Source organism: Oncorhynchus masou, chromosome 13, assembly GCF_036934945.1.
Source record: "Oncorhynchus masou masou isolate Uvic2021 chromosome 13, UVic_Omas_1.1, whole genome shotgun sequence".
Lineage (NCBI taxonomy): Eukaryota > Metazoa > Chordata > Actinopteri > Salmoniformes > Salmonidae > Oncorhynchus > Oncorhynchus masou.
The window spans coordinates 34,227,719-34,253,134 of record NC_088224.1 but is presented as its reverse complement, the minus strand read 5'-3'; the positions used below and the strand labels follow the sequence as shown (position 1 = coordinate 34,253,134).

The 25,416-nt window shown below is 44.4% G+C and overlaps 1 protein-coding gene across 2 annotated transcripts in view; it reads right to left on the bottom strand.

Moving 5' to 3' along the window:
- The window catches only part of LOC135552127 (teashirt homolog 1-like), a 57,541-nt gene that overhangs the window by 26,141 nt on the left and 5,984 nt on the right, over positions 1 to 25,416 (bottom strand). The window contains exon 3 of one of the 2 annotated variants that reach the window (XM_064983549.1): positions 807 to 7,849. The exons of the other annotated variant lie outside the window; for it this stretch is intronic. Coding sequence (XP_064839621.1) covers positions 4,452 to 7,849 — 3,398 coding nt within the window. The 3' untranslated portion in view covers positions 807 to 4,451. Of the gene's footprint in view, positions 1 to 806; positions 7,850 to 25,416 lie in introns of those variants that run through there. 2 annotated transcript variants of the gene reach the window in all.

Here is a 25,416-nt window from a genome sequence, read left to right as displayed (position 1 = left end):
ACTTTCTTAGGCTATACAAGTGCTATCTCTTGCTAAAAAATTGTTTACACCTATGCAATACCTTTAGCAATAATGGTAATAATATTAAACCTCTACTTTAGTAAAGAAAACAATTATGACAGGTGTGTTGTAATATAAACGAGTGGTGTCCACTGATTAAATGCAGTCTTCCTGCATTGTGAAGAGGGAAGGTTGTTTTTTCATGCAAAATAGATTTGGGGTTTAAAGTTCAATGAAGGTGCTTTATTTTAGGGTTTTAGTGAAGGCTGGTCATTTCTTATCCTTAGAACAAGGGGAGTAGACAGAATGTTAAGACTACACAAGGGTTAAGCACATAACCATGTGTTTGAGGTGTATACTTTTGCTTCAAAGTAGATTTAAGACGAAGAGTCCCTTGTGTGACCCTAATTTAGCTCACTGCAGTAAAAGGTTAACAGGCGCTATGGTGCTAAAATCACTAATATCTCGAACCCATTGTCATTTAAAATCTCCTCGAAGTGCAGCTTATTATTTGTTGGTCCAGGAGACAAATTCCCTCGTTGCTGTGACTATTAATGCTCATTGGTGTGTGTCATCAAGAGGCTAACACAAAATATACAATGAGAAATAGTCAATATGAGTGTCTCTAATCAGTGATAGACAAACTACATACAAAATGTCATGTCTTGACCACTTAAAATACATTTTTTGCTGAGGGTCTGGTTACCTTCAAGCCGAGAATTGACATATCCATTAAGAATAAATCAATGTTATCCTGATGCTACATTGCCTTGTTAAAAATATCCAAGTTAAATAACAAAGCAGAATACTGGTTTAAAGTTTATTTTACAATTGCAAAAACAAAACAATACTTTCATGATTTAGAGGATAGAATTTTGAACAGTATTAATGATACAACATTGAAATGTATAATTTCTTGTGCATTGCATGTTCATTTTGACATACAGTACCATGCACCAGAAGAGATGCCTGCGTAGTTACATTTAATCATGTAAACCACACTGAAGGACCTACTTTTCATTGAAAAAAAGGACATGTTCTGGCTCTACAGTATATATACAGTATACAGTGCCATCGGAAACAAATCAGACCCCTTGACTCTATCCACATTTTTTTTACGTTACAGCCTTATCCTAAAATTGATTAAATAAATAAAAATCCTCAGCAATCTACACACAACACTTCATAATGACAAAGCAAAAACAGGTTTTTCATTTTTTTTGCAAATCTAAAAATAAAAAGCAGAAATACCTTATTTACACAAGTATTCAGACCCTTTCCTATGAGAATTGAGCTCAGGTTTATCCTGTTTCCATTGATTATCCTTGAGATGTTTCTACAACTTGGAGTCCACCTGTGTAAAATTCAATTGATTGGACATGATTCGGAAAGGCACACACCTGTCTATATAAGGTCCCACAGAGCAAAAACCAAACCATGAGGTCGAAGGAATTGTCAGTAGAGCTCCGAGACAGGATTGTGTCGAGGCACAGATCTGGGGAAAGGTACCAAAACAATTATGCAACATTGAAGGTCCTCAAGAACACAATGGCCTCCATCATTCTTAAATTAAATAAGTTTGGAATCTCCAAGACTCTTCCTAGAGCTGGCCACCCGGCCAAACTGAGCAATCGAGGGAGAAGGGCCTTGGTCAAGGAGGTGACCAAGAACCCGACAGAGCTCCAGAGTTCCTCTGTTTTGATTGGAGAACCTTCCAGAAGGACAACCATCTCTAAAGCACTCCACCAATCAGGCCTTTATGGTAGAGTGGCCAGATGAAAGCCACTCCTCATTAAAAGGCACATGACAGTCTGCTTGGAAAAAGGCACCTAAAGATTCTCAGGCCATGAGAAACAAGATTCTCTGGTCTTGATGAAACCAAGATTGAACTCTTTGGCCTGAATGCCAGGCGTCACTTCTGGAGTAAACCTGGTACCATCCCTACGGTGAAACATGGTGGTGGTAGCATCACGCTGTGGGGATGTATTTCAGCAGCAGGGACTGGGTGACGAGTCAGGATCGAGGCAAAGATGAATGGAGCAAAGTACAGAGATCCTTGATGAAAACCTACTCCAGAGTGCTCAGGACATCAGACTGGGGCGAAGGTTCACCTTCCAACAGGACAACAACCCTAAGCACACAGCCAAGACAACGCAGGAGTGGCTTTGGGACAATTCTCTGAATGTCCTTGAGTGGCCCAGCCAGAGCCCGTACTTGAACCCGATCAAACATCTCTAGATACCCGAAAATAGCTGCACAGCAACGCTCCCCATCCAACCTGACAGAGCTTGAGAGGATCTGCAGAAAAGAATGGGAGAAACTCCCAAAATACAGGTGTGAAAAGCTTATAGCATCATACACAAGAAGATTCTAGGTTCTGTAATTGCTGCCAAAGGTGCATCAAAGTACTGAGTAAAGGGTCTGAATACTTATGTAAATGGGATATTTCAGTTTATTTGTAATAAATTAGCAACATTTTATAAAATCCTGTTTTTGCTTGTAATCATGGGGTATTATATGTAGATTGATGAGGGGGAAAAAACTATAGAATACATTTTAAAATAAGGCTGTAACCTACCAAAATGTGGAAAAAGTCAAGGGGTCTGAATACTTTCTGAAGGCACTGTATATACTATTTATACCTATATATAGTTAATTGTATATTTTTTCCATATTTCTCTATAAAATGACGATATAAAAATGCACACAGTACAAACGCTGAGCTGCAGCAAATAGCAAGATATGACATACATTTACACACGCTTGCTGATCATTTATGTATGTATCATTTTTAAACTTAATTTACAAGTTGAAACTGAAACTGCACACAATACAAAGAAACGTGGTATCAAAGCAAATATTTCAATACCACCATTAAATAATACTTGATTAGGGAAACAAATACTGTATGCAGAGAAAAGCTAAACAAATGAGTATTCTGTTCTTTCTGTAGTTTGCCATTTGACCTACACATCATCCTTTAAAATGTTACTTCCCTTACGCAATGTTGAGGTGATCAGGAGAAGAGAGAGTCTAAATGTTTAAATGTCATCTTGCCATGGAGTTTATTTTAACAACCCTAATGTGTACCGCATCACTGTACCCCAGAAGCACTTATGTAAAGTGCAGAAATCCTAATTCCTTTTTGATTAGTTGTAAACAACTAAACACCTTCATATCGATCATATATTTGCAAAATGTGTGGTTTTGTTCAACATTTCTTTTAAAATGTTAGTTTCATCTTAAAGGGATACTTTGTGATTTTGGAAATTATGCCCTTTACTGAACGAAAAAAATAATACGCATCATAAAGCAACATGCAACAATTTAAAAGATTTTACTGAGTTACAGTTCATATATACGGATATCAGTCAATTTAAATAAATTCATTAGGCGCTAATCAACGGATTTCACATGACTTGGCATGGGTGGGCTACATGGAAGCCAAGCCCAACCAACCAGAATGAGTTGTTCCTCACAAAAGGGCTTTATTACAGACAGAAATACCCCTCCCAGACAATCCGACAGGTAAGGCTGTATGTGGAGGTCCTAGGCTGGCGTTGTTACACTTTGTGGTTGTGAGGCCAGTTGGACAAACTGCTACATTCTCTAAAACAACATTGGAGGTTGGCTTATGGTGGAGAAATGAAAATTAAATTATCTGGCAACAGCTCTGGTGGACATTCATGCCAATTGCACACTCCCTCAAAACTTGGGACATCTGTGGCATTATGTGATTAAATGGCACATCTTAGAGTGTCCTTTTATTGTCCCCACTACAAGGTACACCTGTGTAATGATCATGCTGTTTAATCAGCTTCTTGATATGCCACACCTGTTAGGTAGATGGATTATCTTGGCAAAAGAGAAATACTCACTAACCGGGATGTAAACAAATGTGCGCACAGCATTTTTTTAAATAATATTTTTGTGCGTATGGAACATTTAATGGATATTTTATTTCAGCTCATGAAACATGGGACCAACACTTTACATGTCGCGTTTATATTTTTGTTCAGTGTACTTCCCCAGTCAGATGAACTAGCATGCTAGCAGATACTCACAGACTTCCAGTCATTGCGCTAACACTAGGTAGCATTGGCTCGAGAAACTACCTCAAACTTCCTCCATACTGGACACAGAAGCATAAATATGGTATCCACAAGTTCATCGTACTCTGGGGAAGTAGATAAGTAGCCTCATTGCCAAAATCCCAAAGTATCTCTTTAATTTACGGAAAAACATGCACAGACAAAAGATCATATAAATAATCTGCAAAAATGTGTGTTCAGTTTAAAAATTAAATAAAATCCAAAACAGAACATGGCCCAGTTTTATGACAGCAGTTACTTCGGACTGATTCCAAAGTCTCAGTTAAGATGCAGTGCAGTATTGAGATATAGTGCAACGGTTCAGTAATCAGTCATATCATCAGCTTTTGTCCAGCTCATTTATGCTTTATCAAACTTTTCTAGTTCAGTGACAAAGATGAGGTGGTCCTCCGGAGACTTGCCATGCGTTTTGCTAAGGTGCAGTTTGACTGCATGCTTGCTGACAAAGGTCCGATTGCACAGCTTGCACTGAAATACAGAGCACGAGTCCTCCTCATTAAGTCCCAGGGAACTGAACGTTTTCTCCGTTATCATTCTGGTAACTGCCTGCTGCTCTCTAAGGTGATCTATGGAAAGCTTTGAGATGTCTTTCATGCTGAAACCTAAGTGGGACTCCAAATGATTTATGTAAGAGGAAGGAGTCCTAAACTGAGAGGCACAATCACTGCAGAGAAACAGGGGCTGGCCCGAGTCAATGTTTTTCAGGAATTTTGTCCCGCCTGTCCGCCTCAGCTGGTACTTGACATTGGCCAGCCAATGGGAGATTGTGGTCATGGAGAGACCAGTGAACTTGCAGATATGGACCCGCTCCTGGGGGCCTAAGTCAGTCATGACGAACTTGCCGTCAGCCGTCTCCCGGAGACAGGAGGTGAACTGGGCCTGAAGGATGAGGAGGTGCTGAGGATTCCAGTTGGACTGCCGGCCCTTCCTTTTCTGGAATGCAGAGAGCTCCTCCAAGCTATCCTCAAAGGCGCTGTTGTCCGCGTCAGATTTCTCAGAGATGGAGGATGGGGTGGAGGATTTCGGTGTCAGACGGCCAGTCAGGTTCTTGACCATGTCAGAGATGTCCATCAAAGCATTTTCCCGTAAAGGGGACGAGAGAGATTCAGACAAGCTTGAGAGAATAGGCCTGTTGCTGTTATTGGTGTTACAGTTGCTATTGTTGTTCGGCGTAGTGGAGGTGCTGTTAGCAGTGCGTCCATTCGTGTTTTTGGATTTTGTCAAGTCCATGGGTTGGTCATCATTGTCATAGAATCGATTGATTGACTCAACTTGCTTGACCTGATTGGAGTTGTTCATGGGCTTCTCCATCATGTTGTTACTGATCTTGTACAGCATTGCCAGAGGATCTAGAAAGGGGGTGGCTGTCTTCGAGGCCTTTCCCAAGTGATTGTTCATGATGGACTGCAACGCACTGAGGGGGTTGACAAACGACTGCTCAGGTGAATGATCCGTGATGATTCCCAAGCCGTTACAGCCATTGCTGGCTTCCGTTTTTGGCACATCTGCTCCGTTCTTCATTGGCGGATCCCCTTTGCCGTCTTTTGCCTCTCCCTCTCTGCTTCTAGGCTCGCTCTTATCCTCTACATCAATGTTTTTCACCGGCTTGTTGAGGCTATCCGGCATGGGTGACCCCTTCCTCTCCTTGGACAGCGGGGACGGTGACTTGGTAGAGCTCACTTTGCATTTGTTTTCTGACGCCTTCTCGTCCTTCTTCACAGAGACCTTCCCTGTGACTTTTTCCACCAGCTCCTCCATGGCCAGCACATTGTTCTTGTGGCTTGGAGGTGGGGAATGGCTGATCGGTGAATGGATCAGATTGCTGGAGTCAGAGGACATCACCTTCAAGCTGCTAGTGCTGAACAAGGGTTGAACCACCTGGACACTCTGCATGGAGGACTTCAGAGACCCATGGAGCTGGTAGGCAGCGTGGATGCTGGGGTAGCCAGCACCACCCCAGGTGGGCGTCCCAGTCTGGGCCTTGCTGATTGCACTTGACACTGTGAACTCTAAGGACTTCAGGATATCCAGACCTCCTTTGGGAGTCTCTTCCAGGTCTTCCTCTGTGAGATACTTGTAATGTCCAGCCTTGCCAGTTTTCTCACTTTTCTCAGTCAGATCCTCTTTCTCTTCTTTGATCTTATTCTCTGGTTCACTCATCTCCATTTTCTCCTCGTGTTCCTCCCTTTTCTCTTCAGTGTGCGAGGAGTGCAGGAGAAGAGAATCGGGCTGTGACTTCACATTGGGCGCAGGGAGTCGTGTAGAGGTCGGCGGGAGAGGAATGGACTGCATCTTTTCCTCAACCAGGGGGTCAAACACCAGTTGCTTCCCCTTTTTGGACGCTGTGTTGGTCACTTTCAAAAAGTGTCCTGTGACCATCATGTGGGCTGTCAGTTGTTGCAGGGTGTCGTGGGAACTCCCGCACTCCATGCATTTGAGGATCTGGGCCTTGCGAGCCTCAAACTGCCAGGTGTAACTGGCGCCATTTTGGTAGCCGTAGCGGTTATTCGCTGTGACATAGGGGTTAACCACTTTCTGGTCTTTCGTGGTCTCCCCCAGGTGTACACCAGGTGTGTTGTGGACAGACTCTGGTGAGCACGAGGACACCAAGTCCTGAAATGCTCTTTTTCTGGTAGGTGGCACCAGCTTTGAGGTGAGGGCTGGCATGGGTTCTTTGAGAGGCACTTTCTGGTAGTGTTTTGTTTTGATCATGTGGACACTCAGGTCCTGTAGGGATTCAAAGGAATGGCCGCAGTACATGCACTTGAGAACCTTTTGAGCGTCCTCCTTGCCTTCCATCTCCATGAGGGAGCGCTTACGTGGCTTGGACCACCTCTTTCCCCGCTCTTCTTCCTTGTCCTTGTTGTCATCACGGTAGTGGCCTGACTCATTCATGTGTACCGTGAGCCCCACCAGCGTGTCATAGGCTCCGCTGCAGTCCTTACACCGGAACTTGCTGGCACCGGTGAACACCGGACCGTAGAGCTTATTGTTCTGCCGGTACAGCTGCACAGTGCTGAAGAGGCTCGGCTCAGGGAGGAGGTTATATGGTGTATGCTGCAGGGTTTTGGCCAAAGCTGCTTGGTGCCAGTCATAGGTCACTCCACCGGTGCTGCCAGTGCTGACACCAGTGCCATTGTTGTTAGTGTTAGCGGTGCTTGTAGCGGTAGTGTTGCTGGTAGTGTTGGTAGGGGCAGAGGTGTTACTGCTGCTGTTGGTGTGGTTATTATTGTTCACAAGTCTGATAGTATTACTGTTGGTGGTACCATTGCTCCCCTTGTGGCTGCTTCCACTGCTGTTGCTGATCACACTGATGACCTTGTTGCTGTTACTTCTTAGCATGTCCTTGGTGATGCTGGACCAAGAGGCGTCCGAGATCAGGTTTGCATAGACAGCTTTCATCTGCGCCAGGCTGTCCTGCAGAGACAGGCCATTGGGGATCTTTAGGTCGTCTACTCCTCCTCTGACTGCCTCCTCCTTATCCAGTCCGTCCTTGGAGCGTGTGCTCTGGAAGTCGATAAGTTGGTCGCTGGTATCACTGAGAGGAGAAGCGTAGCCAGCGTCGGGGTTGGTGCCATTGCTGAACGGGGAGTTCTGGAAGCTGAATTGGTCCCCGGCATCGTCATCCTCGTTGCAGAGGTACTCGCCATCCTGTCCATCCAAGGAGAGCCCATCATCTTGCAGGTGCTCATCATCGATCTTGTCATCAGCCTTAAATTCATCCTCGTCCCCATAAGCTGAAAAACACAAGATGAGAGAAAAAAGGGACATCAGGCAACTCATTGGGGCAGAACATTCCTAATGGCACCACTCAAATTGATCAGATGTGTCCACCTGATGTGTATAAAGATTCTAGATGTTTGTATCCCATAATGTGCGTTTAATGTGTGTATACCACGCACGCATGCGCGTATCTCTGAATGTGTAAAGAGTGGGTGAGTGTCGTGATTCTTAAGAGATTTTTGTCAATAGTCCTGGCGGAGGACACAGCTTTGCAATTATAAAGTGGCAAACATCGATATCTTGACTATGATAGATAGTCCCCTTCACTGTGCGGCCTAACGAAGGTATCGAACATTACAGCTCAGCAAGGGTAAAGGAGAACACAGATGAGCAAGATAAATATTTCCCCTTGAGTTCAAAAACTAGGGACACAAGCAAAATTCTACATGATGGAAAACCAGTTCCCAAAGCAGAAGATGTATATTAATCAACACAGAATCCACTTGACAAAAAAGGTCAGTAGCCTACATACAGTATGTTAGAACTCTCATGTTTTTTGCTTTGTAGTGCCTTGATGTCTTAACTCCAAGTTATCATGCACTATATAATATTGATGTACACTGTTGAATACAAAAAAGTTCAGTCCTAAATCCTATCCTTCAAATGATTAGACTGCCCAGTAAAAAAGGTGACCACAACAGCCACAAGCCAGATCATGTACAAAAATGGCTTCCTCATCTAGTTGGAGGGAAGTAACTCTCTCTGAGTTTGATCCAGTCTCTGCTACCACTGTGCCACTCACACCCTGCCCGTCAAGTGTGCAATAAGTGGGCGAGCATGCCAGGCCCTCGGCTGGGCTAGCATAGAGTTGGCATAGGCAGTGGACTCCTCACAGCGTGGCACGTAGAAATCGCCGGTGGAAATGACATGACATGTTGTCACCATCCATGCTGTACTAGTTCTCAGGGAGTGGAGTGTGGCTGCTTCCGGGGGGGCAGAATGTTACCCATAGAGGATGAGGGTGTGACTGAGTATACTTTCTCTACACAGACTCTTATAATCAAGGTTCATCTACATACTATTTTGAAGTGCACTATTTAAAAAACTAAAAAATCTGAATTGCGGAAAACCACCAGTTATTTTTTCTTCAACACCAAAAAACAAACAATCAGGCTGTCCTTGTGTGGCCTTTCATCAGATAAAGATATAATAGGTAACAACAGCATGGCTATGGTATGTGTCTAATGAAACTGCATTTTCCTCTGGCATTTACACTTTTAAGTGTTGTCAGCCCTGAAAAGGGAATAACAGAACTCTTTGTCAGGCCACAACAAGATAGAAAAGACACGCCATTTATTTAATGACCATTAAGGAAAGTGGATGAAAGCTGAATGAAAGCTGAGTACTTAACAAGGCACTACCTGTGTTGATCAGCTGCCCGGCTGGTTATCTTTAATGGAAGACAACATGTGATTGCAACCCCTGTAGCCAAGCAGGAATCATGGCAGATATTTTACTTTGAGAACAAGCCTATAACCAGCGTCAACCGTCTCTCAAGTAGAAATCCAGGCCCTCTGGACTTTGAGACAATGTCAGACTTCAACTGTCTCTAAACGGCACTAGGTAGCAAATAAAAAATTGTAGAGGAACAAATTTCCAACAATCAAATGTGTTCCAATTTCACAACACTATGTCACGTTTCACTTGATATGAAAATGTGCTGTATCTACATTACGTATGTTCCATATTGTAATGGTAAAGGAGAAATACTGTAAATAGAGAAACGGACAGAGAGAGCGAGGGGGAAAGAGCGAGTGAAAGCGATACAGAGACAGACAGATGGAGACAGTGCTCGGGCAGTTCACTCTATCCTTCCCCATAAGATGCTTGTCCAAGGTGCCGGTATCAGTCTCTAGCGAGGAGGCAGATGTGCTGTCAGCTCCTGAACTGCGCATGCCGCTCAGGCCCATAATCGGAGAAGACATAATACCTGATGTTTGTGAGCTGCCATTTACTGCTGCCTGAGAGAAGCTGGAGGGCCATAAGCAACTGTGACTAGTGTGTGTGTGTGTGTGTGTGCTGGTATAAATGTGTATGAACATCAACTGTAGCGTGTACTGTATACACACAAAAGGTAATATTATTTTGCTCAGATAGATTCCAGGTATTATCTGTCCGGTACTACAACTAGGCGTATCCCAGAGCCCCACATCACACCCTTTCACATATAATCCAATTAAAGAACTGACCACAACAAAAAATGTCAAAAGTGCATCCGTCAAGAGCATTCCGTATTTCACTTCATTGGAGCGTTTGGTTGAGTACCTCAAAGCACTGACAACTCTCCCATCACTCTTACTCTCTCACTGTCTCCAAATAGCTCATCACACTAAGCAACACACCAAAAAAAAAATCAATTAGCGTCTCCACTATAATTACCCTTAGCTCTGACTGAGCAGACTGGGTAAAGAGGGAACGCCTTGACAGAAGAGACAGACAAGAGAACCTGACACTTCTAAAAACAATGCCAGTCTTTTCCTGCACATACACACCTAGACTTCAGCCTAGATCACCTCACATACACACACACACACCCCAAACACGTACTTCCCCCGACATCCCCAGACTGCTGCCTCCACATCGGAAACAGTCCGTGTCAAATCATGTGTCAGTGTAAGGGTGGTGGGTGTCAGCAGGAGGGCGGTGGTGTCCGTGTGAGGGTGGTGGTGTCAGTGGTGTCTGTGTGAGGGTGGTGGGTGTCAGTGTGAGGGTGGTGGGTGTCAGTGTGAGGATGGTGGGTGTCAGTGTGGTGGGTGTCAGTGTCCACCAACAAGCCTTTTCTTTCAGCGAAAAACAAACAAACATAAAAGCCCATTTTTTCTTCTTCTTCTCTCCCTCCTTTTTTGCCATCTGAGTAAAAAATAAATAAAATCAAAAAAGCTCCTGGTGTCACCGGTGGCTAATAAGGCAATCAGTGATGGGGAGATGCTGACAAGGCGCGTTGAGCCGCCCGCTTTCAAGCCTCACTCAGAACAACGGAGAGAGGGAGAGGAAGGATTCAAAATAGGGGGAGGGGAGGACGTCTGTTGTGGTTGTCAGTCAACAAAAGAGAAAAAGAAAAATAAGCCCACTTTGTGCTGTCACAGAGAATGGAAGAGGAAAATAAGTTTGTAAAGACAAAAAAAGGAAAGACGATTTGGTTAGGTGTTAGCTGACAGAGGTGTGAACAACAGAGTTTTGAGTTTGTCTGTCTTTGGGTGGGTCAGATGTGAAATCGACTGTAACCTGAGGCAGCGAGATAAAAATGAAAGGTTTGTGTGCGTGTATGTGAGTGAGCGTGGGTGGGTTTGTAAGCATCTATGGGTATCTATCCACCTGGTGTGCTAGGGAGATATTCTGTACGTATCCATCAGGCCTGTCCCTGTGTGTTTGTGCGTCTCAGTACGTTCATGTGTCAGTGTCAATGGCGTGTTGTATGTGTGTGTGCAAATGTGTGTGTGTGTCAAACAGAGGGGACGTGTGACAGCTGTGGAGAGGAAAGCGAGAGCAAGGCCATCTGCATCCAGAGACGAGCCTGTCACTTTGGCACAGGCTTCCTCCAGACAGGTGACACCTCGGCAGGACACTACCGGGCCTTTACTGTCACACGCACACACACCTAAGTTTACAGTACATAGACAAAAACAGACAGACATTCATACAGTCACGCACATGCAAACATGTACAAGCCTTCTCCAAGCCAAGCTCAAATCTGTTTTATAAACTGGGTGGTTTGAGCCTTGAAAGCTGATTGGCTGACAGGCGTGGTATATCAGACCGTATACCACAGGTATGACAAAACATTTATTTTACTGCACAAATGATGTTGGTAACCAGTTTATAATAGCAGTAAGGCACCTCAGGGGGTTGTGATATATGGCCAATATACCACAGCTAAGGGCTGTGTCCAGGCACTCTTTAAGAACAGCCTTTAGCTGTGGTATATCGGGCATGTACCACACCTCCTCGGGCCTTATTGCTTAAATATAATACTGCATTCATCAAAGAAATTGTTATCTGTCATGGATAAACATAAAAATAACCATTGGCCTCTTACAGTACTGTTTCTGCATTGTCTATATGGCCCCGTGTTTGTGATAGTATGCACAGTGAATTCCCAACTAGCTGTGCTTTCACTCACATGCACTAATGTGTTGACACGCTCAAACATTGCATCGGAACAACTTGAGAATCAACCGGCAAGACAGGCCCGTCTGCTTCAAAACAAATTAGACTAAAATTAAGTTTTGCTTTCCCGAGAGAGAGCCGGCAGTTTCTCTCTCTATATAATGTCTGAAAAATGGAGTCCCTTCATATATATTTTTCCTGGCTCGTTTCTCTTGCGCAAATCTGTCACTTAAACCCGTAACACTATCTATCTGTCACAGGGCGCAGGGGTTACACCATTTGGCTGGTGTCAAACTTAACCAAAGCTATCGTGAGGGAAACAATGTGAGACAGGGAGTGAGAGCAGTTGAGCGAGAAGCAGCACCACCGAATTGCAACTCACACACATGTTACACGCACACACCCCTCCATATTTATTTACTCTGTCTCGGAGAAGAGGGCCAATCCCGGCAGTCATTTGCGGTGCTAATGTCCAATTCCGCCTGCTCTCACTCCGCTGATTTAGCCCGTGTCGGGCTCTCTGCTATTCCAGACTGGCAACCGAGTCGCCGTTTAGACGCCCTTCAAAATGGGGGCCGAAACGTGGCCAGTCTTATTCCTCTCTCTCTCTGCTTTGCTTTGTCACCGGGCCCTCTACTCGCTGCCACTTAGCTGTGATGGCTTTGGACAGGCCTGATCAGTGTGTGTCATTTGACCTGCACGATGTGTGCATGTGTATGTGTGCGCGCAAGAGAGGGGGGACAGTGGGACTGGCTGTAAATAAAATGACATTATTATTTCCTCTGTCCTATCATGTAGGAAAGCCAATTATGGTAATGCACCGCACGTCAGGGGGCATGTCTTTTCCTCCCTCTCTCCTTCTCCCCTTTTTCTTCCTCCCCGGGACAGCCACTGCTGCACAGGCCTGGGTGGCGTGATGCTGCTGTCTGTTCCAAGCGCTCGCGGGGCCTACGCTAAAGCAAGCTGGCGTTAAGGCCTACTGCCTACGTTCGCTAAGGCTAACCGAGGAAAAACTGCCTTTTCATTTACGTCTGTGTGTAAAAGGGTCGACAGCTTAGTTTTTATTTCGAGATGATTCTCATAGTTATTCACTTTGTTCAAAAAAAGAAGAAAAAGGCCACAGAGCATCCTATTTTTTGGGCATCTTATTTACTGTAATGGTGAGGGACCTGTTTTTTTAGTACATGACTGCTGTTGCTGTACAATCTCCTTTAACATTATTTTTTGCGATTTCAAACCAAATTTGCCTCCTCGATATGCCCAGGAACAAACTATACCAGGAAAGAGCATTCAGTTTTCACCCATCTTTTTCCATCATACAACCCATGCTTAGGGAGTTACCCATTCACTGATTAGCATTATTGTTGTGATTATGTCCACTGCCTTTTTTTGCCTCAAGACAGATTAAACTATATCCCAGCCTCAACAAAAGTGGGGGCCTTTGAAGTTCTGAGGCTTGTTCTACATGGACCCCGCCCAGTATAAAGTGACATTGATTTTGTTTGCCGTGGATCTTGTGGAGTGGTCGCTCTAAATTAATATCTGATTTCCCCTCAACTGCCTGCTTATAAAAATCTGCTCACAGTTCCCAGCCCCCCTTCCCCCTGCCCATGTGGAATAATTGACCATATGGCACAATACCTGCAGGGCCTCCAATAGCTGTTGTACCATTCCAGCAAGCCGTGCAAATTCATCTCCTCGGCTTTCCAAAATGTCCGGAGGTGGAGTAAAACCATGTTTATTTTCTATTCAATTCACAAAAATTATCATTTAAGCCAAATTTGTGTTCATACATAACATTTCTGCCTATTTTTTGTAAATAGATATTAAAGATACAAAAGTTGTATTAAGATAATTTGATATTATACACCTGTAGCATGGTATCAAATGTATAACGCATTTGTACCTTCTCATCCACCTTCCCCTCTCTCTCCATCTCACACTAACACCCCAATGTAAAGTCTACTTTGTCCGATAATATATATATATATATTTTTTTTAAGGGTGTGTAGCACACTTTCCCTGTCATCTGCAGTACACTAACTTGCTGGCCACAACCAAATTATGCTAATGACCTGCTAAAATGGGTCATATAGACAGAGCATTTTACATTAGCTTCAAACAATGGGGGGGGGGGGGTCGCTAAGGGGCGGTGACTGGACTATTGGGTTGTGGAGGGGGGAGTTCTGTCAGTTCACTCTTATATCCCTGTCCAGAAGAGGGAGATAAGTCCGACATGACTTATCCTGACCACCATGACAACTTTACTCACAGCAACATGAACAAGTACGTCTTCCATCACAAGTTCTTAGTCATGGGGAAAAGTTCACCTTGACCACCACGGTTTCATTAGTTGAAAATGAAACAACTATGCAAACCTCAACCTAGGCACCGAAGTAATACTAGGCCTAACTACTAACACATTTCCAATACCCATCCAAACCACACAGCATTGACAATCCCAGACGCAGCAAGAGCTTTGGAGTGATCGTTGAATAATTGATGGGCTCAATTAGCGCATTACTCACAGTTAAAAGGATACAGACTGGTGTGTAGATGTACAGTGAAAAGTATTAGTACACCAGAAGAGGAATATCACCTCCCCAGATCTGTGCCTCGACACAATCCTGTCTCGGGGCTCTATGGACAATTCCTTCGACCTCATGGCTTCGTTTTTGCTCCCGCATGAACTGTAAACTGCGGGACCTTGTATAGACAGGTATGTGCCTTCCAAATCATGTCCAATCAATTGAATTTACAACAGGGGGACTCCAATCAAGTTGTCGAAACAGCTAAAGGATGGTCAATGGAAACAGCACGCACCTGAGCTCAATTTCAAGTCTTATAGCAAAGGGTCTGAATACTTATGTAAATAAGTTATTTCTGTTTTTATTTTTTGTTGATGTTTGTAATTGTTGATCTTGGGGCCTCCCAAGTGGCACAACGGTCTAGGGCACTGCATCGCGGTGCTTGAGGCGTCACTACCGACCCGGGTTCGATCCCAGGCTGTGTCACAACCGGCCATGACCAGGAGTCTCATAGGCCAGCGCACAATAGGCCCAGCGTCGTCCGAGTTTGGGGAGGGTTTGGCCGGGGGGCTTCACTTGGCTTATCGTGCTCTAGCGACTCCTTGTGGTGGACCAGGTAACCGCAGGCTGATCTTTGTCATCAGTTGAACGTTGTTTCCTCCGACACATGGGTGCGGCTGGCTTCTGGGTTAAGCCGGCAGGTCATGCTTCGGAGAACGCATTACTTGAACTAAGCCTCATCCGAGCCAGTTGGGGAGTTGCAGCGATGAGACAATATCGTAATTGGATATGACAAAATTGGGGGGGGGGGTAAAAATGTTGATCCTAGGTAAATATAACTCTATAACTCTTCATAACAAATTAACGATTTGTTAGTTCATATATGTGAAGACATTGTGGGTATTATAATTTTGTTTAAACATACAAGCAGTATGAAACCTTAAAGTTACTTGATTTATTCTTTGCTGAATCAGTTAACTATAAAGAAACAATTTTGAATTTCACAAATAAACTTCTGATAATCAGTAATTTTACTCTCCTGCTCTTCGCTCCTGCATTGCAGTACAGTCTCTCTCCTTCTTCCCTGTTCTCCCTCTCTCCTTTCTCCCCTCCTTCTCTGTTTGTCCATGTTCCCTGGGAGCCAGCTTTGAGCAGCCATAGCGACGGTTGCAGTCAATAAATCACCTTTCCCCCCCACTGTCAACTCCAGGCTGCTCAGAGATGAGACAATGGCCATTATATCATAAGCACTGCAGAGCCAACCCCCATCTGGCTGGCTGCTTCTGTTGAAACCCATGTAACTACAAAGTCGCAACGTTTCGCTAATCTTAGCTGAATGCTACAGAACATAGAGACTAGTATAGCCTCTGCCCCCATTATTGACGCTTCTCGAAATAATGCAACCAAAAAGTCCTAACGTTTTGCTAATGTTAGCTGAGCGTTAGTGTAGCCTCACACCCACTTGGTTAAGCTTTGGGAGAAACCGCCTGGAAGGTTTAGCTATTATAGTTAGTGAAGCCTCTGCGTCACATAGTTATTTCTGAAGAGCTACATTGAAAAATGGATGGTTTTGGAAAGGTTATAGTCAACATTGGAGTGCTTCTGGTGCCACTATAAGCACTCATGCTTCGCTTAGTGTAGTACATTTTAATTCATACGCAACAGGTTCTAGGATAAGCATTTTCATAGACTAGCTGCATTGCCCATCTTCCCTGATGTCTTTGGCAATGGTAGGGTCAAATTGAAACATCGTTGTATCACTATCTACCACTTCATTCCACAGGCATTGTTTGACTTCAAGCAATTCCTGGGAGCTTGAAGAAAATCAGTCCTTACTGTTTCTATCTATCCTAGTCTTTTCTCTGCACTGACTAAAAAAACAAAAAACAGATTAAAACAAACTGAAATCAACATGCACAAGAGTTCTCTGGGAAAAAGAACAAAACAAAAATGGAGCCTGTCCCTTTAAATCTCCCCCTGAAGTCACCTGTGTACTGCCTGCCCCCTGACAGTGGAATTTCCCTGGTCCAAACAACAGCTGCTCCCATCGCCTAGCAACAACAGGTTGATGGATGACCCCAAAGACGATAATTACCATAAATCACTCTTTCTGCAGAGGACAGGAGAGAAAATGGCAAGGGAGAGAAAACAAAAGTATTGCTCAGATACACCTTTCCATGACCCCTGTTGCATCAGTCACACTTTATTTGGTGAATATTTCCCATGAGGGAGAAAAATTTGTATGAGGCTCCCTAATTGGATAATCACCGGTTGCTGCCCAATCGGCGTGGCCGTAAAAAAAAACGCTGCAGCAAGATCTTTTGCTACAGTTTCTCAGGAGTCAGAGACAGTGTTTATTTCAATGGTTACATTCAGTGAAGAGTCTAAAATGAAACAGGATAAAATTAATTTAAAAAAAACTACACTGGAGAAGGAAAGAAAACAAAGTGGATTGTGAAGGGAGAAAGGCAGTGCAGGGGAGTGAATAGTTGTGTGAGTGAGTGAGTGAAGGCCATGACCTCACCAGTTATGTCTGGTTGCACAATAACCCATCAATCAACCCTTCCCTGTACCCTCAGTCTTCCCCTCTATTTTACATGGGCCGTCCACTCTGTACACCGCTGAGGAACAACATGCACACACACAGGACACACACACACTCTTCCCTGAAACTGACCCCATGTCTCTGCGGGGAAAACCAACACAGCTTGTGGATGAGTCAGATCAGAGGAAAGACACACACACGCATGCACACGCCCGCACGCACGTACATACACACACGCGCACGCACGTACGTACACACACGCACACACACACGTACGGACACACTGATTGCCAAATCGAATTTGCTGATCATATGAGAACATCGTCTACATTCCACAAAACAATGACAACTCCATTAATATCAATGCAAACAACGTGACAGAAATGGACCTTGTTACAACATAGCATTACTTTGTGTTGTCAAGCTACATCATTTAAACAGTTTAAATGAAGTGTTACTGGAAAGTTAAGCGAGGAAAAAAAAACTAAAAGGGGGTCAAGAAAGAATAACAATTCTGTCAGCCCACATGGGAGTGTGTGTGTGTGGGGGGGGGGGGGGGTCTATTCCTGATGGCCGTGACAGTGAACAGTAAACTGACAAAAGAGGGAGGCAGAGGGGGAACGAGTTAGAGCCCCTGAAGGAGGAGACGCACTAAATCACAAACTGGCCTCTCACATAGGAAACCACGTCACTGGGGATCAATGCCTACATCTCCGATTGTGTGTTTGTGTCATGTTGTGTGTTTGTATCATGTTGTGTGTTCACAGTGGTGTGTGTGCGCCTATGTTGAGATTTCCCAGGGTAGGGACATGACTCTTAGTAAACCATCCATAACAGCTTTGAAGAGAGAAGCAGTAAGTGAAGGAGGGAGCATGGTGAGAGAGAGAGAGAGAGAAAAAAAAAAAAAAGGAAACCATCGCTCAACACAACATAATATCGTACTGAGGGCTGACTATGGAACTTTTTCGAAATGGAGCCGAAAGAGAACCTTACCGCCCTGGCAATTAAACTTTTGCACAGCTTCTCAAAGTGCCCACCGACCGTGCCACTTATATACCGCGCCACGCGGAAACACGCACACCTTACACTCACACTGTGGCACCCATGAACACATACACCCAGATGGTGTCCACGAATATCGCAACGATATCCACTGCCCCCCTACCGTAATCAATCTATGCTTTAAAGACACATCCATCAGCAGCAATGTTGATGGGGGTGGTGGGAGGATATAAGAGACAAGGGGGAGACGAGGTAAAATGGAGAAGCGTGACTGCTGGGTTGACCTCAGATAAGTCAGGAAGGGCGATGTGTGTGTAGGGAGGGCAGTAGTGAGTGATGCCTGTCAACTTGCATGTGGCATCCAAAATAAATGAGGCTTATGAAGACAAATGAAAAGGGGTCCAGGCGAGTGACTTGGTGGGAGGGATGGAGGGAAGGAAAGAGGGAGAAGTCGCAGGGGGAGAGGCGGGAGGAGGAGCGGGGTTATGGATGGGTGCATGGGAGAGAGGAAAACGAGAGAAAGAAGGAGAAGGGATAGAGGGATACATAGAGGATCGAACGAACAGACACTTACTCACTGTGTCCACGTGTATTCTATCTGTGGATCGTACAGACAACCCTTTCTGAGCTCTCCCTCTTTCTCCCTTCCTCTGTCTCTCGGTCTCTCTCCCTCGTTCTCAAGAAGTGTCATGTGCGGTCCAGTCTGTGTAGTTTCCCAAGGCCTGGCCCCTCTATGATAAATGACACGCGTCATTCTGTCAGCCCCTGCCACCGGAGCTGGGAGGCCCCTTAGTGATGTATGACCCAGCCATGCTGGGCTAAAGGAAATCAGGGCCTTTTTGGCAACAAGCACCAAGAGAGCACAGCCCTTTATACAAGACCCTGTGTGTGTGTGTTCACAAACTCTGCATGGAGATATTTGAGAACACACACCTACGTAGGAATGTGGTCACACACACACATAATGAAAAGTTCCACTGGTTCCATTAAACCCTATCAAATCTCCATCCATCCACCCCAGGGACACGGACTTCATTTAATATGCTGAATATCTCCAAATTGGACTGTTCATTTACATCTCCTCAAGGGGGAGTGTGAGTGCATGTGGGTGTGTGTGTGTGTGTGTGTGTGTGTGTGTGTGGTGCAGCAGAAGCTGTCAGACACACTAGCAGAGGGAGACAAATCATCTTCATGGTCTTTCCAGCTGTTTCCCAAATTTGGTGTGAGGGGGAGAGAGTGAGAAGGCTTCACTTTGAGTTGCGTTGCTTGACGCTTCCCAGAGCCAGATAGCTGACAAACTGTGCCAAGGGGAATGGGACACTGTGGTACCACACACACACACACCTGGTCTGTCAACACCCTGCGCAAGCAGGAATAGGAACTGAGCCAGCATCGAAACAATACATAGTACACACAGAAGACTGAACAAAAGTACAAAAACAATAATAGACTTTGTTTCGATATAATATATTATTGTGTAATTCATAATTGTAAATAAACAGTGAAAAAAATGCCTTATTGCACCATAACATACAATCTGGTCTACCTGGCAGATCTGAAAGATATCCAAATAAAGGAAGAACGAAAAACAAAATATTTCACTGACAGAAGTCTTTCATCAACCACGTACTGTAGACACATCCACCCACACCTGCCATTTTCTCAGATGTCTGAAAAATGTGTTTCTTAAAAAACAAAAACAGCAAGTTGGCAGACAAAAACACACACACACACACAATACACACACACACACACACACACACACACACACACACACACACACACACACACACACGAGGGATGGGTGTTGTGTGGGACCACGGTGGTAGTGGGGGTCGTGAACTTTGGATGACCTCATTTGATTGGCCACTGGGCCAAGCTGGGACTCCCCCAGGGGAAAAAGGGAGAGAGGGAGAGAAAAAAAGAGAGTCATTAAGGAGTGAGTGATGAGTGGCAGGCATGGCTGGCCCCTCCCGCTCACTACTTCTTTGTTGCATGTCTTTCTTTCCCTCTATCCTTCTCATGCTCTTTCTGTCTCTCTCCCCTATGCCACTCTCCCACCCAACCTGCCCCCCTCCTTCCCTCACCGTTTGTCGCTCCTCCTCTTTTACATTCTTTCTGCCCTCCCATCTTTTCTTCCTCTTTAGCACTCTACCTCTGGCCTTTTCTCTCCCCCTCTCACATCATGCCGTCTCCCTCTTTTTCTCAGTCTCTTTTTCCTCACCGTCTGCCCCAAGACTTAGACACTCTATCCCTCTGTACAGTAACACACGCACACTCGCACGTGGCTAATAGCCCTTCCACTATTGGCAACGAACAGACATCTCCAATTCTCGATTACCAGGTTATCAGTGTAATGATCAAGTGCGATTGAACTTCAATCTGCAGAGCAGTGAAACCACACACTTACACAGTGTGTGTTTGAGCTCCACTACATTCCATGGAGAGAGCAGAATCAACGATCTACAAATCACCTTGCATCACATTATGTGATCAAAGGGATGCCCTCAAAGTAACACTAATTAATTGGATAAATTATAATTTGTTGAAATCCTACCAAAAACAACTAATTAGCATCTATAGTCAACAATTAGCTTTTTAACCTCTGAACCTGTGACCTCAAAAGGCAGACAGATACTGAAGGCGTCAACAACGAACTGGGTCAATGATTGATGGATGATTGACAGTGATCTGGAAAACATGGATGTTTGAGTCAGCCACAATAGTTAGCTAATGTTCAACTTAGCTAATCATTGCCTGACTCTTGCTGTCTCACTCTCTGTGTCAGACAGACAGAATTCAATCATTGCAGATGGCTTGATTAGTTTTCCCCGCTGTGGGAAAGACGAACAGACAGCAGGATTATGAAACAGAGGGATGAACAGACAGGCAACTTGAAAGAGAGTCAGAATAACGGACAAACACGTCTTCAGACAGACTGTATGAGAGATTGAGTGACATTGCAGACATGAGAAAGAGAGACAGAAAGAAGGACCACACGAGAGATCCACTGTAAGGGCAGACAATTTGAAAGTCTGAGAGTCAGACAGACACAAAAATAAGTCTTCAGACTGACTTTATGAGAGACCAGGTGACAGGGCAGTCATGAGACAGACAGAGGGGGACTGGGGGCACCCCACCGTTTCCTAAGAAAGACGACTTAGAGCCGAGCTTAGAGCCCCCCAGTGACTGACACTGTCTGAGTCCGCGTCGGATCAAATAAAGCTTGCGGGCAATTTTGGGGCCCACATGTGGCTCCGAACAAACCCACACACTATACAGTAAATTCTTTCCCCAACACCTATGGATAATCTACAACTAGTATGTATGGCGCTACATGACTATTAAGAGTGTTATGCAAAGGAAATGCACATATACACATGGGTTTTCCAGAGTACAGCATAGGAAACACTCTCTCCTTTTGTCTTCTAGTTCATATTTTTCAAAACAGACTTGCTGGCTCTGTCCGGTTACACCGGAGAGGGAAGGGGATAAATAAAGAGAGAATAGTGAGAGAGTATGAAAGAGTAGACAAAACGAGAGAATATGAAAGAGGACCGAGGTAAAGAGATCGGGAGAGATGGATGGATAGAGAGATAGCCATAAAGATGAGAGAGAGAGAGTGAGAGACCATGACACAGAGAGAGATTGAGTAAGGAGAGAAAAATGGAAAGAGAGAGAGGTGAGGATTCAGCAAAAACCCTGGCGTCTGGTCCAGTCTCAAGGACAAACTGTCATCTGTGGGCCGTATCCATTCCCAGATGCAGTATCTTATCTACAGGGCCCAGTAAACTGTTGTCCAAAAAAAATGATATTCATTGCTTTTCAAAAGACACTTATCGGTTAAATAAACACTCCTTGGAGATAGAAATTCCCAGCGAAATTCCCCTCCCGATACACAGTCTCATGTGCTGAGGCCAGCTTTTATCCATCACCTCGCAGTAAAAACAGCACCAATTTTTATTTGTCTTATGTCGTGATATACTGTGAACACAGACTTTAAGAGTTGTGGATTTACAATGCTTTCGGAAAGTATTCACACCCCTTGACTTTTTCCACATTTTGGTAGGTTACAGCCTTATTATAAAATGTATTAAATTGTTTTTTCCCCTCATACATCTATAAATACCCCAGAATGACAAAGCAAAAACAGGACTTCAGAATTTGACAATTTATTAAAATTAAAAAAAGACATTAAATTTACATAAGTATTCAGATTCCTTACTCAGTACTTTGTTGAAGCACCTTTGGCAGCGATTACAGCCTCGAGTCTTCTTGGGTATGACGCTACAAGCTTGACACGCCTGTATTTGGAGAGTTTATACAATTCTTCTTTGCAGATCCTCTCAAGCTATATCAGGTTGGATGGGGAGCATTGCAGCACAGCTATTTTCAGGTCTCTCCAGAGATATTTGATCATGTTCAAGTACGGGCTCTGGCTGGGCCACTGAAGGACATTCAGAGTCTTGTCCAGAAGCCACTCCTGCGTTGTCTTGGCTGTGTGCTTAGGGTCGTTATCCTGTTGGAAGGTGAACCTTCGCCCCAGTCTGATGTCCTGAGAGCTCTGGAGCAGGTTTTCATCAAGGATCTCTCTGTACTTTGCGCCACTCATCTTTGCCTCGATCCGGACTAGTCTCCCAGTCCCTGCCTCTGAAAAACATCCCCACAGCGTGATGCTGCCACCACAATGCTTCACCGTGGTGATGGTGCCACGTTCCTCCAGAAGTGACGCTTGGCATTCAGATCTTTAGATGCCTTTTGGCAAACTCCAAGTGGGCTGTCATGTGCCTTTTACTGAGGAGTGGCTTCCGTCTGTCCACTCTACCATAAAGGCCTGATTGGCGGAGTGTTGCAGAGATGGTTGTCCTTCAGGAAGTTTCTCCCATCTCCAGATGAACTTTAGAGCTCTGTCAGATTGACCATTGGGCTCTTAGTCACCTCCCTGACCAAGGCCCTTCTCCTCCGATTGTTCAGTTTGGCCGAGAGGCCAGGTATAGGAAGAGTCTTGGTGGTTCCAAACGTCTTCCATTTAAAAAATGTAGGCCAATGTGTTTTGGGGGACTTTCAATGCGGCAGCAATTTTTTTGGTACCCTTCCCCAGATCTGTGCTTCAACACAATCATATCTATGAGCTCTATGGACAAGTCCTTCGAACTCATGGCTTGGCTTTTGCTCTGACATGCACTGTCAACTGTGGGACCTAATATAGACCAGTGTGGCCTTTCCAAATCAAGTACAATCAATTAAATTTACCACAGGTAGATTCCAATCAAGTTGTAGAAACAGGATGCAATAAAAACAGGATGCACCTGAGCTCAATTTCAAATCTCATAGCAAAGGGTCTCAATACTTATGTAAATAAGATATTTCAGTTTTTTATTTAACAAATTTGCAAAAAGATCTAAAAACCTGTTTTTGCTTTGTCATTGTGGAGTATTGTGTGTAGATTGCTGAGTATTTTTATTTAATCCATTTTAGAATAAGGCTGTAACGTAACAAAACGTGGAAAAAGTCAAGCTGTCTGAATACTTTCCGAAGGCACTATATTTTATTTTACCTTTATTTAACTGGGCAAGTCAGTTAAGAACAAATTTGTATTTTCAATGACGGCCTAGGAACAGTGGGTTAACTGCCTGTTCAGGGGCAGAACGACAGATTTATCGGTTACTGGTCCAATGCTCTAACCACTAGGCTACCCTGCCACCCCATGGTCAATCTGACAGAGCTCTAGAGTTCCTCTGGAGATGGGAGAACCTTCCTGAAGGACAACCATCTCTGCAACACTCCACCAATCAGGCCTTTATGGTAGAGTGGCCAGACGGAAGCCACTCCTCAGTAAAAGGCACATGACAGCCCACTTGGAGTGCCCTGTATCCTGAATGAAGGGACAAAAAGACGAGTAGCATCGCAATGTAAAAATCTCGACTCTAACCCTACAAATAAGTTAGGGAAAACAAAACAAGGGCTTGACACATTTCAAATTAAACGTTTACAAGATGATACAACAACATCTTGTAAAGTGGCACATATTACTTTTCAGTTAAATGTGTTGTTGTTAGTAGATGTTTCTCCAAGTATGGCAGTTCAGTCACAGATGTGTATGGCTTATTGATGCTCCTGTTGTGTCTGGAAAGCCTTATAGACTGAAGTCTGTGTAACAAGCCACTGATTAGGGGTTCAACATACTATTTTCACTGGGGCTGGATAACAGAAATGCACTCAAAGTATTTTGGGACTGGTCTTCGGGACTAAAAGCAATTTTAAATGGAGATTCTCAATTGAGAATGCTTTTTATTCGAGGAATAGATTTAATCTGGGTATGGGATAAAATTAACCTTGCTGACACAGCAATGTCCTCTGAGTGATAGGAAGAGAATCTGATATTTGATCAACGCAGACGTCAAATGAATCCGAAGAATGTCCTCGCACAATTTACTTGGAGCACTAAACTCCAACACCCATCCATCCTTAGTATTTGCGTGCTCTAAGTATGAGGAAACTGATGCCGATGTCATGAAAATTGTCAAGTGTCAATTGGCTGTTCGTGACAGGTGACTTGATTATGTTAGCATGATTCCACTAGCTAATATGGAACAATGTTGCCACCGTTAAGTAGTCGTTAATACACGCTACCCTATCAAAATCCTCCATCCAGAGTACAAGTGCACACAATGAAACTACTATCTGAAATGGACCTGTTTTTCATTCTGCCCCCTCCCTCAGCTTGCCCAAGGGTCTTAAGGCTCCTCAGCATCAAATGTAGGGCCTGTGATATGATAGAGAGTGATTGTTCTAAACCCTGCTGCCTCTAAGGAACTATATATCCACCTAGCAACAAGCTGTAGGACAGTATGTGTGTGTGTGTGTGTGCGCGTGTCCAACATATATCCACCTGGCAACAGGGCAGTGTGCAAGTGTGTGTAGTGCAGACATCTAATTAAAGGCTAATAACACTGCGTGGGGAGTTACTGTCCCTCGTAAATCAATGGGCAAAATAATTGCAAATACACTGGTTATCGATTAGCGCAGCTAGCTGCCGCCCAACGGCTCATTTTCAATGGGGGGGGCTGCGACTGTGGCCACATGTTAACACAGCGACAAGGGTAAAGTGTTATTTCTCTCTCACACACACACAAACACAGCTGGGTTGGGGGGTGGGTGTAGTAGAAATGACTGGGGGCCTTGGCAGTAATTCTTAATTGACACCTGTCAGGGTAAAGGCAGCAGTCACAGCTGCTGGGGGAGAATTTCTCCCCACTCCTGTTCATCTGTCACTTTTAATACCTTTTCCTAGCAGCCCCCCCTTTCTTTCTTCCTACATTTTGTTTCTTTCTTCCCT